We start from the raw sequence: 16896 nt of genomic DNA, 5'->3' as shown, positions 1-16896 counted from the left end.
ATGTTCAATCTATTTATCCATTTACTTTCTTTTATACTTCTATATGTCACATTGTCTAATTTTAACTGTTCTAATACTACAAACTTTACATCATGCATGTCATGTCCGTGCTGTACTATTGGTTCACCAATTTTCTTATTTCTCATTAATGAAAGGTGGTTCTGAATTATTTTATATAACGTTGTTCCAGTCTCGCCAACATATTCGATTTCATCACATTTCATCACATTTCATTCATTTTTCACAGGTTATTCCATAAACAGCGTTGCTATTTTTACAGTAGGTGTTAGTTTTTAGTGGATATGTGCTGTTCTTGTGTTTAATTTGATTTTTACTTTTGTCCATGTATTTACACACTTTACATGTATTATTGCAAGTATTTGTAGAACCTATTCTTTTGAATGCTACAACTGGGGCCTTAAATACTTAATTCACTTTTTCAAACTACCTTAGTCGTTGTTAAATGAAATGGTAGCCGTATTAGTCCAGAGATGATAGACAAAGAGAAGGATATGTGATACCTTTTATTGGACTGACTAAAAAATAATTAATTATTCACATATTATTATTGTGAATAATTATTTTTTGGTTAGTCCAATAAAAGGTGTCACATCATCTTCTCTTTGTCTATCAAACTATCTTAGAAATATTAGACAAAAGTTTAGGAGCAAGTCATTACTAATGGGACTCTTGACCTTTTTATCTCTATTTTTATAATATAGCAGATCATCTCTTTTTAATTTATCCACTTTTCTTAATTCCATCTCTATAATTCTTTCTTGTATCATCTTTTTTTAAGATTTGTTTTTAATACATTTCTTTGTTTTACATAGTCACTTTATAGCATATTCTTCATATTCTTATTCCTAGCCCCTTTGGGATTGCCCTTTCAGTGTGTATTGGATGTGCAGAGGACATGTGTAAACACTGGTGCATGTCAGGAAGTTTACAGAAGAGGTCAGTCTCAATTGAACCTTCTTCAAGTTTTGCCATGATATCTTAAAATTCTATTTCTTTTCTTGTCCATTGAAGGTCCACCTTAACATTACAGTGTATTACATTTGCCATTTTATGAAACTGGGAAAGAGATGATTCTCCATCTGTCCAAACCCCAAAAACATCATGTACAAGCCGGATATATTCTAAAGGTTCTCTTTCTGATTTTCTAAGTAATTGTTCTTCCCATTTCCCCATGTATGTACTGGCAAAATGCATTCCTAATTTAGATCCTATTGCCGCACCATCATTTTGTTTGTAATTGTTATACAATCAATACCTGGTGGGAAGCCATATGCCACATATTTCCTCTGCAGGAGAAACATTTACTCAAAGCTGTTGCATAGCAAATGTCTCTCAAACTGTAACTATGTTATAAAACTACCATAATTCTTGGGTTTTTCAGCAAGATTCTTCATCCAGACAGAATTTCTAGCAAATAAAAACAAAATCTAATTAAATTGTTTAAAATAGCAGTGAAGGCACTCTTTATCATATTCTAGTCACAATAAAACCCTCAGCCAGTGCCTTGGCGTTAATGCCCTTCAATCAGAAGTCTACGGTTTAAGTAGCATGAAAAGAGGCAACTGGTGCAATAAAGAAATAAATAGTTTAATAGATAAATACCTTTTCTTTTGAAAGCAGGACTAATGAGAACCAGTGGAGTGTTCAGCTCTGGTTCAGAGGATCCCCCATGGCTTCCAGTTTCTGACATTCCATGATCCCCACAAAGCACCAATAAATTAGGCAGAGAACCCTCCTCTTCCTTTAAATCAGAAAAAGGAACACACAGACATAGTTATATGCAATACGCACTGTCATAGTTTTCCAGTTAAAATATGGAAACTTCTCAGTATGTGGTTCTCAAGTGACTACCGTGAAGGTCAATTTGTCAATGATATATTTAAGATTATAGGCTGCTCAGGACCTTTCAACCAATCAGCGTGCATGTTTCGCCTTCTGTATTCCATGAGACGTCATGGATAAACCCTGTGTAACTTTCAGTTTTTACAATAACGTATTCAGCACGGTCGACACACCACCTACTTTAAAAAATAAATTAATTAATTAATAGTTGCTTTTCTACTCAACTGCAAATTCAACTCAAAATGGTGACATCACAATCAGCCACCTACCTCAGTCATTTAACAGTGGGCACACTAAGTGAGTGAGTGAGTCGCTTAGAGCAGCTCAATGAAAGAACCCACTTAATGGCATGCTGAGTTCGCTCCCTCTTAGTAGCTCAGAGCAGATTTCATTGGACATCCGATTGAGCGGGAAAATTCTTCCTCTGAGCCGCTCAGTTACTTAACGCACTCACTGTTCTCCTCATCAATCGTTTCCATCATTTCAATGAAAATGACAACAGACTAAATAAAGATTGGTCATGATTAAAAAAAAAAAAAAAATTATATATATATATATATATATTTTTAAAAACTTTGACAATAGAGCTATAGGACTGCGAACGTCTGTATATGGGTTTCAGCCTCGGTCCATTCACTTATAGTCGTGGCAATATTACCCACATGCACAGATGTTCGTCATCACAGAAAGGCCCATTTGTGTGGTAGAAATGAGATAAAAGTGATGCAGTGTGATAAATCAGACTGCAAGCCCAAACCAAGACAACAGCAAAGTTGCACAGCGGCTAATATTACCAACACGATTAAAGATTTATGACTGTCGAGTGAACAGGGTGTCTTGTACTGGTCACCTGAAACGGTTTTTAAACTGTCATAATCCCAACAATTTATGAGGGGTGAATGTATTAAAACAGCAAAGTAAAATCCTTCACATACAAGTTCTCTCCTACAGCATGGTGAAGAGGTATTGCACACAGATCACCAATCAGCAGTTCATTTTCATGAGATGCCAAGGTAGTAGAGGATTCAAATGTACAGTGAATATAATGTGCACACCAATAACCCTGTGAATAACGTGGCTGCATCATTATTATAACATGCACCTTGTGCATAACACTTCAACAAATGGGGCAAACAGTACAGTATTGAAAAAAATATCATTCAGAGGTCGTGCTACCTTTTCTCTTCATGCTTTCGTGAAATGCATATGCCCAAAAGTTTGCGTCCCATCCATTAGATACTAAAAGATAAGCTCATTTTTATGAACGTTAAAACTCTTATGCTATATCATAGTTTAAGCACTATCTGTGTGTGTATATATATACACACACACACACACACACACACACACACACACACACACACACACACACAAGCATACAAACCACAGTTTTCTATTAGTGTTCAAAATACTTACATTTTTTAACTATATGATACATATGTGTTATGACTTGTGTGTGAGACTGAAAAGAAATGGCACGGCGCAATGATTGTTATGTGGCAACAATACACGCAGTAGGGATTCAAGGAAATGCATGCGCATGGATTAGGGAGTGGTTGACATGTAGAGTACCACAGGGATCAGTATTAGGTCACCTGCTCTTCCTAATCTACATTAATAACTTAGAATCTGGTACAGTAAACAAACTTGTTAAATTTGTAGACGACACAAAAATAGGAGGAGTGGCAAACACCTTTGCAGCAGCAAAGCTCATTCAAAATGATCTAGACAGCATTCAGAACTGGGCAGACACATGGCAAATGGCATTTAATAGAGAAGAGTGTAAGGTACTGCACACAGGCAATAAAAAATGTGCATTATAAATACCATAGGGGAGATACTGAAATTAAATCAGGAATCTATGAAAAAGACCAAGGAGTTAATGTTCACTCAGAAATGTCTTCATCTAGACAATGTGGGGAAGCTATAAAAAAAAAAAAAAAAAAAGGCCAACAAGATGATCGGATACATTGTGAAAAGTGTTGAATTTAAATCAAGGGAAGTAATGTTAAAACTTTACAATGCATTAGTAAGACCTCATCTAGAATACTGTGTTAGAGTGGAAAGAATAGAGTTAGAATAGAGTACAAAGAAGAGCAACCAGAATTATTCTAGGTTTAAAGGCATGTCATAGGCAGACAGGCTTAAAGAATGTATTCAGTCTTGAACAAAGAAGACTATGCAGCGATCTGATTCAAGCATTCAAAATTAGTATTACTGTTACTATTGCTTACTGCTTTGGTCACTGTAGTACAGTCGTCTCTGGCTAAGAGAACCCCCCTGGAAAGCAAGCATAGTGTTCAAGACGCCGTTGACCACCACACACACACAAGATGAATAATTAAATAAACATGTATTACTTGTCATGATGCACGTGCATCAGCATATGCAATGAACTGAATAAGTAAGTGTATGTTAATAAACTATAGTAATAAAGTAACAGATAAACTAACTAAGATTGAGGCGATGCATCGATTTATCGATGCACTCTATAGTTTGACAACTACTGATAGTCAAGCTTGTGCATTGTTTTTGTGTAAAGGGTTTAAGCAAAGGAAAGTTTTTATTTTTTATTAAAATTTAGAATCTGCAATTATGTTTTGCATTAAGCGCAGAGCTTCTTTGCTCCCATCAGAACTGACTCACTGAATCTGCATGTAATTGAGCTCACCTTCTCCCCTTGCCCCGCTCCATGTATGTGTTTATTGATGGGACAGCATATAGACAGGAGTCTTCAAAGTAACAGAGCAAGTTAAGAGCACTGTGCTAGAATTACAAACACTATGTCGACCGAGCTACAAATGCAATGCCTTCTGATGCTTGGCAGTTATTTTCTAAAGACAGCAGGAAAGTAAAGAAAGTAATGTTTGGGATACTCCAGTAACACAAATAACACAGTGTAACAATTTTTTTTTTTTTTTTTGTTCCTGGATAGTAAGTGTTATTTCCTAATTGCTTATGCCTCAAAAGTATAGAAAATGTGTATTATTCCCCACAAACTTTGCTTTTGTGACCAGGACAGGTAAATTTCAAAATATCACTATTTCCAATCAGAAAATGGGCGCTTTTGTGTCTTTTCGTTCACATAAAGTCAGAAAAAAACAACATATGAATCCAAATTAACATGTATTTATACTAAAGTAATACAAAAATGACTACAAAAGATTTAGAAGTGAGTAGTTTTTCGAGATTTACGATTATACTGTAAATTTGTTGACATTTATTTTTATAGTCATCAAATCAAATGGGTATTTGCTGATTTGTAAATAATAACACATGCATTTGTAAGAAAACAGCATTTCCAAAATGAGGATTGAAACACATTAGACAGTAGATGCTTTGCTTTAAGTCGGTAGCATACAGCAACAATATAATAACACAAATATAGGCCTAATTAAACCATTTAATAAGTAGGAATTCCTAGATTGTTAAATGTTTTTATGGAAACAACCAGTATTAGATACTATAGATGGATTCAAGAATAGACAAGAAACAAAATATGTGCAAAAGAAGAAATTGCTTGACAATTACCGTAAAAACCATTGTATAAGTGGATTTTCTAGGCATTTTTATGGGGCCCTTAAAAGGAGGGAGATACTAATACACTGTTGTGACGTATTCGCTGGTGTGTCTAATATTAAACTACTGTACCAGTGCCACAGTGGGATGACTACAGCCACGGTCATTATGGCTCACACAAACTTAACTGTCAACCCGATTATTTTTTCAGGATCTAACATAAAACCACTGTTCTAAATTAAAAGTTTTAATTCTCAAGACCCTAAGTCACTCATGTTATGACTCTTTCAGACTAAAAACATCACACCTTTACTGCTTCTCAGTTAACACTAGCTATCAATCTCTATAAATTTCCTTATTCCCACCCTCCCGAGCCACTGATTTGTCAACATTAAAACAACCCCCCCCCCGGCAGAATAGGGGAGGAGTCAGGCAAACCACCTGTCTCCAATTTGTTTTAATTTGACGCCCCATAGTGAGGGCTGCTGTGGTGAAGGCTGGTCAGAATCAGCAAAGGCACTGTGGAGACCTGTATTGGATTGTGTGTGACTGGGAAACGACTTAGCCGTCAAGTAGTGTTATGTTAGGATTAAAAAAAAAGGTTTAGTTTAGCACTCCCGAGTTAGGTTTTTGTTTTGTTTTGTTTGTTTGTTTTATTGTGTGAATAAAAGTGTGCAAGTATCCACTGAAAAATAAAAAAAATCCTCTGTTGGTTCAAACAACTCGTGTACAACAAACCAGACAGCCAAAGGCTCGGTTACACTTGATAAAGTAGGACTGTCGGACAAAAAATGAAAATGCTACACAACAGGTTTGAAATTGCGTGTTGTTGAATTTGCCGAAATGCATCACAGTGCTGAAAAAAACTGTAAATCACTGGAGATGGAACAAAGACAAAGAAAAACGAGCTGATAGAGCAGGAACGTGTTTATGGCCCGATGTAGAAAACATTGTTTCAATGGAGTACTTTGAATTATTTTAATACATAACATATTGTAACTTATTCTACATGTCAGTGCAATGCAGTGGTACACTTATAAAGTATGTGTGTGGCTCTGATTAACAAAACTAATGTATTTTTACAGATGGAAATGTAATGCAATTGTACTGCACTGTATGCGACACTAAGATGTTTTGTTTACTGGTTATTAGATGGTGCACTGTTTAGTGCAGCTGGAAGTACTGTCTATGGTACAGGAATACACACACAACAGATAAACAAGCAATGGCAGAATACAGCGGGGTGGTAAATAACACGCACAGCATGCAAACAGACAGTGAATACAGTACATAAACACAAATGCACGGATCGCTACACTATCTATATTTGATGTATTTTGACAGTACATTTAAATTTACTTGAACTAATTACGTAGAAATTGAAAAACAGAAGTTTAACAGTTTAACTTAAAACGACACTGTAAAATTATTAATGCAATAAAATGTTGCAAACAAGTGTTATTTCGAAACTAAAGCCATGTATTTCTTTCTTTATCGGTGTTGAGCATGTAGTGAAACAAATCTATTGTAAAAAAACTATTTTAACAGCAAAAGCTGTATTTTCCTAAACTTGAAGTATACTTTTACGCCGATGTGACATATAAAACGATTTTTATGGTAGTAAGATGTACTATACATCATTACAAACTAATTATAATTTGTAATGTTAATTATTATAAATGAATCGGAGAACATATAGTACATTACCAAAGCTACTCCTACATTGTTGTGCTGTATTAGACTTGTTTACTGACTGTACTCTGAATACAACCTCTTTACCTGCAGGATTCACAGACTACTACTCTTATTACTCCTGCCAGTGCCTAATACTGATTTTAAGGTTTCTGTTCCTACCCCATTTTATGAGCTAACCACAGCTGTTTCATCACTCCATTGGTTTCAGTTCCAATGTCTTGTAGCAGCTAGTAAACAACAGCTCCAGACTAAACCGGGGACTTCTCTGGCAGGAAATGGGCATACTAGTCCTGTCAAAGGCATTGGTAAAACTCCTCTGCAAAGCCTTTAAATAACTGTCTTCCCAAAATGAATACAATAGGCAGAAAAAAGGTTGAGTCTGAAAGAAGGGACCCCATGTATGTACTGTAGTTTATATCACTTTACAAAAAAAATAAAAATCAATAACAGTGTTTACTGTCAGCAGTAATACAGTAACCACAACAGCAACTAGTCTGCGGTTTGAATGACAAGTTGAAGAACTCAAGACAACTGGATGCAGTCTGATTACTTTCAGAAACTTTATTTCAGCATATCATAGCAACAACAAAGGTCAGTGTTCTCTAACAAAGCCACGAAGGTGGCTTTGAATACATCTTTATGAACAAACACTCTGAACAAGTTATTGAACAAACAGATTAACACATAGACAAGTTGATATGCTAAATTACTAAAACCTTTTTTTAGGACTGTCACTCGATTCAAAATTGTGATCAGTTAACTTATGGGCATTAGTTGATTCGGTAGATGAATCCGTGCACATTTCACATTTGTTGAGGTGAGATCACAGGGGACCATGGAACCTTATGTGTATCTTGAAAAATTTAGTGAACCAGTGAAGCTACAAGGATAGAGCCACCCCTGTTAATCACCAAATGATTGATTTTGTTCACTGTTAAATAAAAACTAAATCCTACAAGTTATACTCCACTTTTTGTGCGTGTACTTTGTGCAACAGGTAGGGGGCTTTTTGCCCCTTGGACAACAAGTTTTATTTATTTATTTATTTATTTATTTTTTAAATTGCACACCTGTCAAGTAGTTACATATTAGCCTACCTCCTATAACTGTCTAAACAAAAGCTGGTTCAGCATAACCGCTCATGACACAAACAGCTTTCCATCAAATGTATTGTCTTCAGATAGAAAACAAAATAGAAGAAATGGCAGTCAGCAATCCATTGATAGGTACAAAAAGAGAGGCACTAGAACTTGAAGTGCTTGATGATGGTGCTAACGTCTTGGAGAGGGGTTACAGTAAAAGGCAGCTGCCATATTTTATTGACCAGCCTAGACACAGTTGACAGCAAAATTGTATGTGAATCACTGGTAACTACCTTTCAGTAAAACCAGAGTTGCTCAAATATAAAATTAAACCATGACAACTATATAGAAAACATTAACTTACAAATGTCTGTTTATGTTCTATACTGCAGGGCTCTATCCTGGATCCTCGCTATTTTCACTGCAAATTAAGTGCTGCAGGCTGGATATAATCAGTTATCGTCTATTTGAGAGGGATTCATGCAACTATTCATAAAGTACAGTATATCATGCCTTACAAGCATATGCCCTTAACTTAAGCCCATAATTAATGCTAAACAACAAAGGGTATGATTTTCAGCAAAAAAAAAAAAGTAGCATGCACGTGATGAATGTAGCATTCACTCCAACGATTGATTACCTCATGAAGTGGTGTAGCTATAAATATCACGGGACATGTTTGAATTTATACCTCCTTCGTGTGAATATACATCATGAGATATTAATTAGCAATATGTGTTCCATTGATGGACTATGGGGATATATTTTACTGTAATGTAGGCGACCTCTAATTAGATTTCAGAGAGGCTACAGCACATATAGAAATTCCCAAATCATCCTTACAATTGACAATGCAATATTCTCCAGGTCGGGGTGACAATTAATCTACATAAAATGCCACCCTTAGGTGCCTGTTTTGTCCCCCCCCCCAAAAAAAAACACTATCTTGCCATTAGCTCTATTATACATGTTATTTCCAATGTCCTCACTAGCCCTCAGCTACACGCTGAGTAAACACAGAGGTGTATGCTACAGTAACTTTCGTCAAATTCCTATTACCTCTGCTCAGTCACATGCTCTTGATTGAACCAATTTACGCCTAGGTTTATTTAATGTCAGATTTCTGTCTAATAAGGCTCTGTTAATTATTGATTTTATTCAGGATTAAAACATTGATATTTTCTCTTTAACCACTTGAACTAAAAATGAAACCCCTTCCCAAATACCAGATTTTGAAAATAATAATAATAATAATAATAATATTTTCAAATCTGTAATTGCTATAAAATGTTAACATATGGTGAATAAAACTGCTCTTAACTGTAATGTAATATTTTGTAACAACAAGGTCGCTAAGAAATGGAACATTCTAAAACTTGACACAATGTTACTTGTCCAAGAGGGAACTATCCATATAGTTACAAGCAGTAATTACAAAAGGAAGCACGTAAAAGACACATTAAGACTATTACGCATTACATGGATAGTGCTTAACGTGGCCCAACATATCCAAATCTGAGATAATAGTGTTCCAAATTTGGAGTTTGTAGCAACAGATTTAGATACATTAAGTGCGTTTTTATGACGGGAAAACAAGGCTTAACGTGGGTTTTATATATTTCCTCTTCATATACAATCACATAATTTATGTCATATATGGTACTCTTTGTGGGCTAATATTGTGCCAAATATGGACTTTGTAGCTGCATTCTTTAGTACATTAAGCAATGTTAAGTGTTTTAGAATGTCCCTAAGAAATAGATACTCCAGCGTTTACAGGCAGGGATGGGCAGTACTGAAAATACATGTAATTGTATTTTTGTAATTTGTAAATATATTGCTAAAGCATTTTAAATTTTGTATTGAAAATACACATGCCTGAGTATTTTGTAAAAAAATACTCCAAATACATTGTTTTACAATGCTGCTACCCCATGGGCAACTTGTTTCCAAAGCATTTTAATGCAGAGTCATTTATATTTAGTATTTTGTTACATTATCAAAAATAATAACCTAAAACCATGACTTTTAAAAATGCATTCTGTAGGCTTAGGCTATGTGTTTTTCCCATATACATTGTGCACTAAAATGGCAGGCTATGCTGACTACACTTATTGTAGGCTGGCAACTATAATAAACTGCATGTTTTGTTTTTCTTTTCTATTTAGATTTCAGTGCTACAAAGCAAGAGACACTGCTACAGCTGGACAGTCCTCGAGAACCTCCTTCCTGCAATCACCCATGCCAGGAGCCGTGGGAGGTAATACAACTCACCAAAAAGTGCACAGGTTCAGGCCATTCATGAATTAACAATGATGGACCTGGTTATTAGCGAGAGCTTGCCACTGAGAATTGTGGAGTCACAAAGATTTTTGAACTTCATGCAGACGATTGACCCTCAGTACAAGCCTTTGTGCAGACAGAGCATGAAAAAGATCACTCACAAGGCAAGAAGCCCAAAACAAGAAATAACTGAGAAATTTGTGAAATGTGAGTCTGTGAACGCTACAGTGGATTAGTGTTCAGACAGAAAGATGCGATCTTTCCTTGGTGTAACAGCACGTCACTGAAGATGATGGTGAGGATATTAAATTGTCAACCTACACTCTGGCATGTGAACGTTTTATGAGAAGGCACACAGGAGACCAGATTGCATCGGCTTTTGATGGAATAATTGAGGGCTACAGAATCAAGAACAAACTTGACTTTATCGTTAGAGATAATGCTGCAAATATTAAGAAGGCATTCACAACATATTTTCCATATGCTGATGAGGGCACCACAGAGTGGACAGAAGATGCAGCTGCTGACCTTGATGATAACAGTACTTGGGAGTCCCTAGAAGATGTGGACCGGCAGGAGTTAGACTCTTTGTTCCTCAACACAACATGAATGTGTTGTCTTTCTTGTTTTGCCTACACAGTTCAGCTGTGTGTTGGTGATTGACTCAGACTGTGTAAAGTTATGGAAAAAAGCATGGCTCTGAGTTTACTTTAAATTGCTAATTTCTAGATAAATGCTTGTGGCAGTAAAATGCATACAGGATTTTGTGTTTTGAATTCTAATAACTTTTAATTATTGAAGATAATGTCATTTATTTCCCAATTCTTAGGTGTCAGATCTGCTATGTCTAAGGCTTCCCGAGTTACAGTGCTTCTTCACTCCATCACTGTCTTCAAAAAGAGGCTTTTGAGAAAAAACTTTGTTGAAGGCAGATGTATTCAATCCCCTAATACCACTCGATGGAATTCAGTTTTACGGCAAATGCAATCCATTGTATCACTGGACCATCAACAGCTCTCTGACACATGTAAAGATGCAGGCCATGTAGAGACTGTGCTGTTGGTATGTGAATGGGCCCAGCTCAAAGAGCTTGTTGAGGTGCTACCATTTGCTGAGGCAACCAACCTGACACAAGGTGAGGAAGTACCAACAATAAGTTTAGTGATAACCACTGTTCTTGCCCTGGGTAGACATTTACAAAACTGTGTAAAACAAAAAACGAAGTTCCTCAAGTCACTTATCACAGAGCTTCAATCCTCTATCCGGAAGCGCTGCCTGGGGATTTTCACAAGTGTTGGAATGACTGAGGAAGGAGTGGTTGACTTCAATAACAGCCATCCATTTGGTGTGGCAGTGTATGCTGTGGCTGCATTACTGGAACCTGCCTTCTCTTTACAATGGCTTGTTGATGTAAAAGTTGAAGACGAGAAGAGGTCATTCGTCTTAAAGTGAAAGGTGAGAATTGTGTACTTGTTTTGTTTTTTAACAAAATTAACTAAGCTAACTGTGTACCAGTTCCAATTACCTTTTCCCTATCTTGTTTAACTTGAATAACAAAATGACTGCGATTACTGAATTAGCCTGCAGCTCTAATTGAAGTGTCTTGTTTATTTATCAACCTATTTATTCTTCTTTTTGCTCACTGGCAAACCACTGTACTAATACTGTATTGTACATTATTCATTTAGCTATCTCAGGCTACTTATATCATTAAAATACAATTATGTGTACAACATTACAATACACAAAATAGGCAAGTACCATTAATTATTTATTTCAAGCGACAATTCATATTAATATCAAAGAAAACTAATTGTGTTCTTAATGTTGTTTATTTCTAATAATATATAGCTTGTGGTGATGGAGGCTGAGTCTGAGTGGTAGGAATACTTTTACTTCAATCACAAGTGAAGAAGACTGTGTTCTATTTGAAGATCATTCGTCCAATTTCAAGTGAGCATTCTTATTATGTTTTTAAGAGCCACCTTGTGGATGAGTGAACTTAAATGTTGAAAAAATTTGATTGAAAAGGTAATAAAACAGACAACTGTCTAAAAATGCAAAAATTCTAGCAAGAGAGTAATACCGACACAGTTAATGATAACAAATAATTTGGCTAGATCAGTATAAAACCAATGTGTCTAAAGCCAAAGCCAAAAGTTTAGCATAACCCTAGAATTATCTAATCTTGCTTCATAAAGTCGAATGAAACCTGCTGAATAATAATGGTACCCATGTACGTTATTTACTTTACATTTTGCTACTTATAATTCCATGTAAGTATCTGTAACTTTTTGTAAAACTTTTAATCAGACATCTGTAGCAGTTTAACTAAAAATGAAAAACAACACTGTAAAATGATCAATGGAATAAAATGTTGCAAACAAGGGTTATTTTGAAACTAAACTTGTGTATCTTTATCGGTGTTGAGCACGGAGGAAAAAAAATTTAATTTTTTTTTTTTAAAAACACAAAAAAGGTGTTTTTTTTAAATTAAAGTCATAAAAAGGGGGGAGCAACTTTGAAGCCTTCGTGACCTATAAAACAATTTTTACGGTAGTACTATTATGGCTTCTGGTAAGCTTTTGCGATATGATGTCAAAATATCTCAATTATGTTCATATAATATTTTTATTTTATTATTATTATGTCGCAATCCTAAAATTCGATGGTTATACAAAACTGCTGCCCATAGCTGTACACTGAAGACAAGTCAAGTACCACCGAGGAAAGAGGAAAGACAAAAAATATAGCAATCATTTGGCACTGAACAGTTAACTTTTACTTAAACATGAATTCAAAATTATCTATAATTAATGTATGCTGTACCTTAGACATTAGCGATGTATGTATTTTCTTCAAGATGTCATCCATTTCAGTTAGTTTAGGTCCAATCAGTGAGCTGTGAGGTCCAGTCAGGTGACCAATATGGTCCAATCCAAGGTAATGCAGTATTAAGATATCCCAGTCATCTCGTTCTAATGTGGTATCCAAATGCCTTGTTACATTATTATCGACCTGACAAAAAAAAAAAAAAAAAAAAAAAGATATATCACAGAAACTGGAGAGGAACAGGAAATTAAAACAAGGTAAATGGCAATCATCCAAAAAATAAAGCTGAAGCACTAACAGATAACATAGAACATCTGTACCGCACTGAAACGCAAGTTTAAAAAAAAACCCAACTACTGCTGAAACTCATCTTTAATATTAGCATCACAAGGGTATCCACGTATTATATAAAATAATAGATGGTCCTCTTCAGTGAGTTACAGGAAAATAATTACATCTCTGGTTTCTGTGACAGTTTATAAAACTCAACCTTTGGTCTTACTCTCTCCCTTAGCGAGAGCACTTTCGGAAAGTATTTGCCCCGTCTGATTTTCTGCATTTTTGCACATTTTTCACATTGAATATTGGCCTAGAAACGCTCAACAGTTGTATATCATAAATTTTGAGTCCCTAAGAGAAAAATTCTCTTTTTTTTACTTGGTTACAAACCACGAGAACGGATCGCCAGTGCAAGGTAATCAAAAATGCAATCTTCAGGTGTGAAAAAGTTATTGCCCCCCTAGTTAACTCAACCCAATTAAAGGGTTAGTTAGGGTCAGCTGTTTTAATACTTTGGTTAACAATCAGGCCTGATTTGAGCCAGCCCTGCCCAATATAAATCTGACTAACTTTGGCCCTTACCATCAGAGTGAAGTTGTCAGCACACAGGTTCTAGAGCAGAGCTTCTCAAACTCTATCCTGTGGATCCCCTGTGTCTGCTGGTTTTTCATACCAAAGTTCATCAGTTTTACTTAACTATACCCTTATCTGAACTAATTTATTTAACTAGTTTGGGATGGGGAGTTTCTTGCTTCACAGACTACTCGCTCACTTAAACATCCTGGTATCCCTACATGGATAATTTTTTCCACTTAAAAAATATGCTCAGGATTTGAATTGGCAATCAGTCTTATGTAACATTATTTAGCAGGTTTCATTTCGACTTTATGAAGCAAAATTACTTTGTTCTATATATAGGGGGAGGGGGTGAGGTTGCAAAATGTTTATATCCAGTGGCTGGTTTCACAAACAAATTGGTCTTGGACTAACTAATGTTATTTTAGGTACAGCAGATCAAGTAAAGTGCTAAATGGGGCCTGTGAAACCAACCGCAAGAGCTCTGTAATTAGCATGTATTCAGATCTGAGTTGAAACCTAAGCAAATGTGCAAAAAAAAAAAAAAAAGTACGATCAATTATATACTCACAGACTGTTGAATTACTGCATCAAAACTCAATCTGTGCAGAGAAAAGGAAGCTGCATTTCTGCAGTTTGTAGCAGAAGGCAACGTGCTGCAGTAAACGCAGGAGTTTTTGTACGGCATTACATCACTGTGCCACCCCAGCTATCACAGTGATACACTCCCTACCAGAAACCCCCTCCAGGCTCTATTACACTGGAACACTGATTAATTTAAACTAATGCTGTGGCTTCTTCCCTGTCTATCTAGAACGATTTCAAATGGTACGTTTTGCATTTCTTTGCAGAACCACGACATTAATTGCACACTGTCTTTCTAAAGTTTTGTGTAAAAGACAACCCATTTGCAACACCATCCTTGAAAAATTTGTCTTGAATTAAAAAACATTGTAAAACCAAGCCTCTTACCAATCCCAATCTAATAAAACTATTCTTCTAAAGCACAGTTACATGCCAGGTAATAATACATACTATGGCTGCATGGGTGAATATTAAATATCATTTTGTCCTTTACTGTACTGGAATTGGAACGGTTGCATTTTATTGCATAGGAATGCAAAATTTTGAATATCCAGTCGTTGTATTGTAGTTTTTTTGATGCACTGTTATGCTTTGTTTGAATTCACATATTGGCATTATACATGTTGACGCTGTTATTGCAGTGTCTGCATGGGGACTGTTTATTTACAAAAGTATTTATTACATCAATGCGCAAACTCTTTGTTTTGTGAATGAAACAGTTTTTTTTTTAGCTAAAGCTAGAACAAATTATATAGGTTCTCTTAATATTCTCAACAGATTATTATTTTTTGGGTTTTTTTATCAGTTTTTCTTTTCACAAAATGGTACACATGTAAATGTGGCACCGTAAAGACTAATAATCATAATAATTTATTTATTTATTGGATTATTTATTATTATTATTATTATATGATTATTATTATTATTAATAATAATAATAATAAAAATAATAAGAATAATCATAATAATAATAATAGGTTTAGAAAGCACTTATCAGAATTGAGGGTGACGTAGGTACCTTTCCCCAGGTAATCAAAGTACCAGTAATCACAGAGATGAATTCCTCTTGATGACTGGTACAGAAACTACATTCAGAAACATCACTCACTATCAATGCTGACATGCTTTCTCAGTGTGAAACTAAAATAAACACACTTCAGTGAGCACTAAAGTATGCTGCTAAGAGAACCTTGGGAAAAATAATATCCTAATACATAAATGTATTGATATTAAAAAATCTCTTAGAAATACTTTCATTAGTTAGTACACAATTTTACAGTGTTATTATCCATAGTTCCAATACATTTAATGTGGAAATCATTGTGCACAATATTTGTAAGTAGCAATGTAATCAAAACAAGATTAGTGGTTATGGTTAGGGGGTCAGGGTCAGGTCAGGGTTAGTGTCAGGGTCAGGGTTAGGTCAGGGTTAGGGTTAGGGTTAGGTTAGGTTAGGGTTAGGGGGAGGGGAGTCCCATCCCAATCCCATCCCAGACAGTAAAATCCCATATCATCACAATCCAATCCCCCAGTCCAGTCCCAATCCAATCCCATCGCCAATCCCAACATGGTCCCAAGCATCCGGGTAAGGATTAGGGTTATATAGTGCTAAAAGATTTACACATTAAGTACATTGACTGTTGGGTATCTATAAGTTCGTTCATCTACCCATATATACCGTGATCATAATCAAATAAATAGTATTTTTCTTACCTGCAGTGTCATCTGATGTAATTCCTTTCATTTCACCCATTTCTGTTTAGAAGCAGAATCCCTGTTTTCTGATTTTGATGGGAGTATCCAAGTGTTCTATTCTTCGCAGGGATTCATATCCGAGTGAGAAAATAACCTGGGCACAAGTGCAAAAAATATAAAGAATTGTTTTTTAAACAAAGCAGCAATGAATTACTCTATCAAGAGCGTAATCTGAGGCGAGGAAGGGCAATTCAGTTTGAGCAGGCTATATCAGAAAGCAATGTGCTTCCCCTATTACACATGATAGATTTTTGTACGTCATTATATCACTGTGGTACCCCCCTAGTGATAGCTGTATCACAGTGATACACTCCATAACAAAAAGCCTTTACCCGCACTATTACACTGGCAGCACAGATTACATTAAACGTATACCCTTGTTTCTTCTGTCTATTAACGATTTCAAAAGTTCAGCATTGCTTTTTTG

The 16896-nt window shown here is 35.6% G+C and overlaps 1 protein-coding gene across 6 annotated transcripts in view; it reads right to left on the bottom strand.

The window, feature by feature from the left end:
* The window catches only part of pigg (phosphatidylinositol glycan anchor biosynthesis class G), a 119840-nt gene that overhangs the window by 65503 nt on the left and 37441 nt on the right, over positions 1–16896 (bottom strand). For 5 of the 6 annotated variants that reach the window (XM_041264545.1, XM_041264549.1, XM_041264559.1 and 2 more), the window contains exons 4-5: positions 13272–13460; positions 1624–1762 (exon numbers count right to left, since the gene is read on the bottom strand). The exons of the other annotated variant lie outside the window; for it this stretch is intronic. In XM_041264545.1, coding sequence (XP_041120479.1) covers positions 1624–1762; positions 13272–13460 — 328 coding nt within the window. The remainder of the gene's footprint in view (positions 1–1623; positions 1763–13271; positions 13461–16896) is intronic. 6 annotated transcript variants of the gene reach the window in all.

Source organism: Polyodon spathula, chromosome 1 (assembly GCF_017654505.1).
Source record: "Polyodon spathula isolate WHYD16114869_AA chromosome 1, ASM1765450v1, whole genome shotgun sequence".
NCBI lineage: Eukaryota > Metazoa > Chordata > Actinopteri > Acipenseriformes > Polyodontidae > Polyodon > Polyodon spathula.
This window is presented reverse-complemented; position numbering and strand designations above follow the sequence as displayed.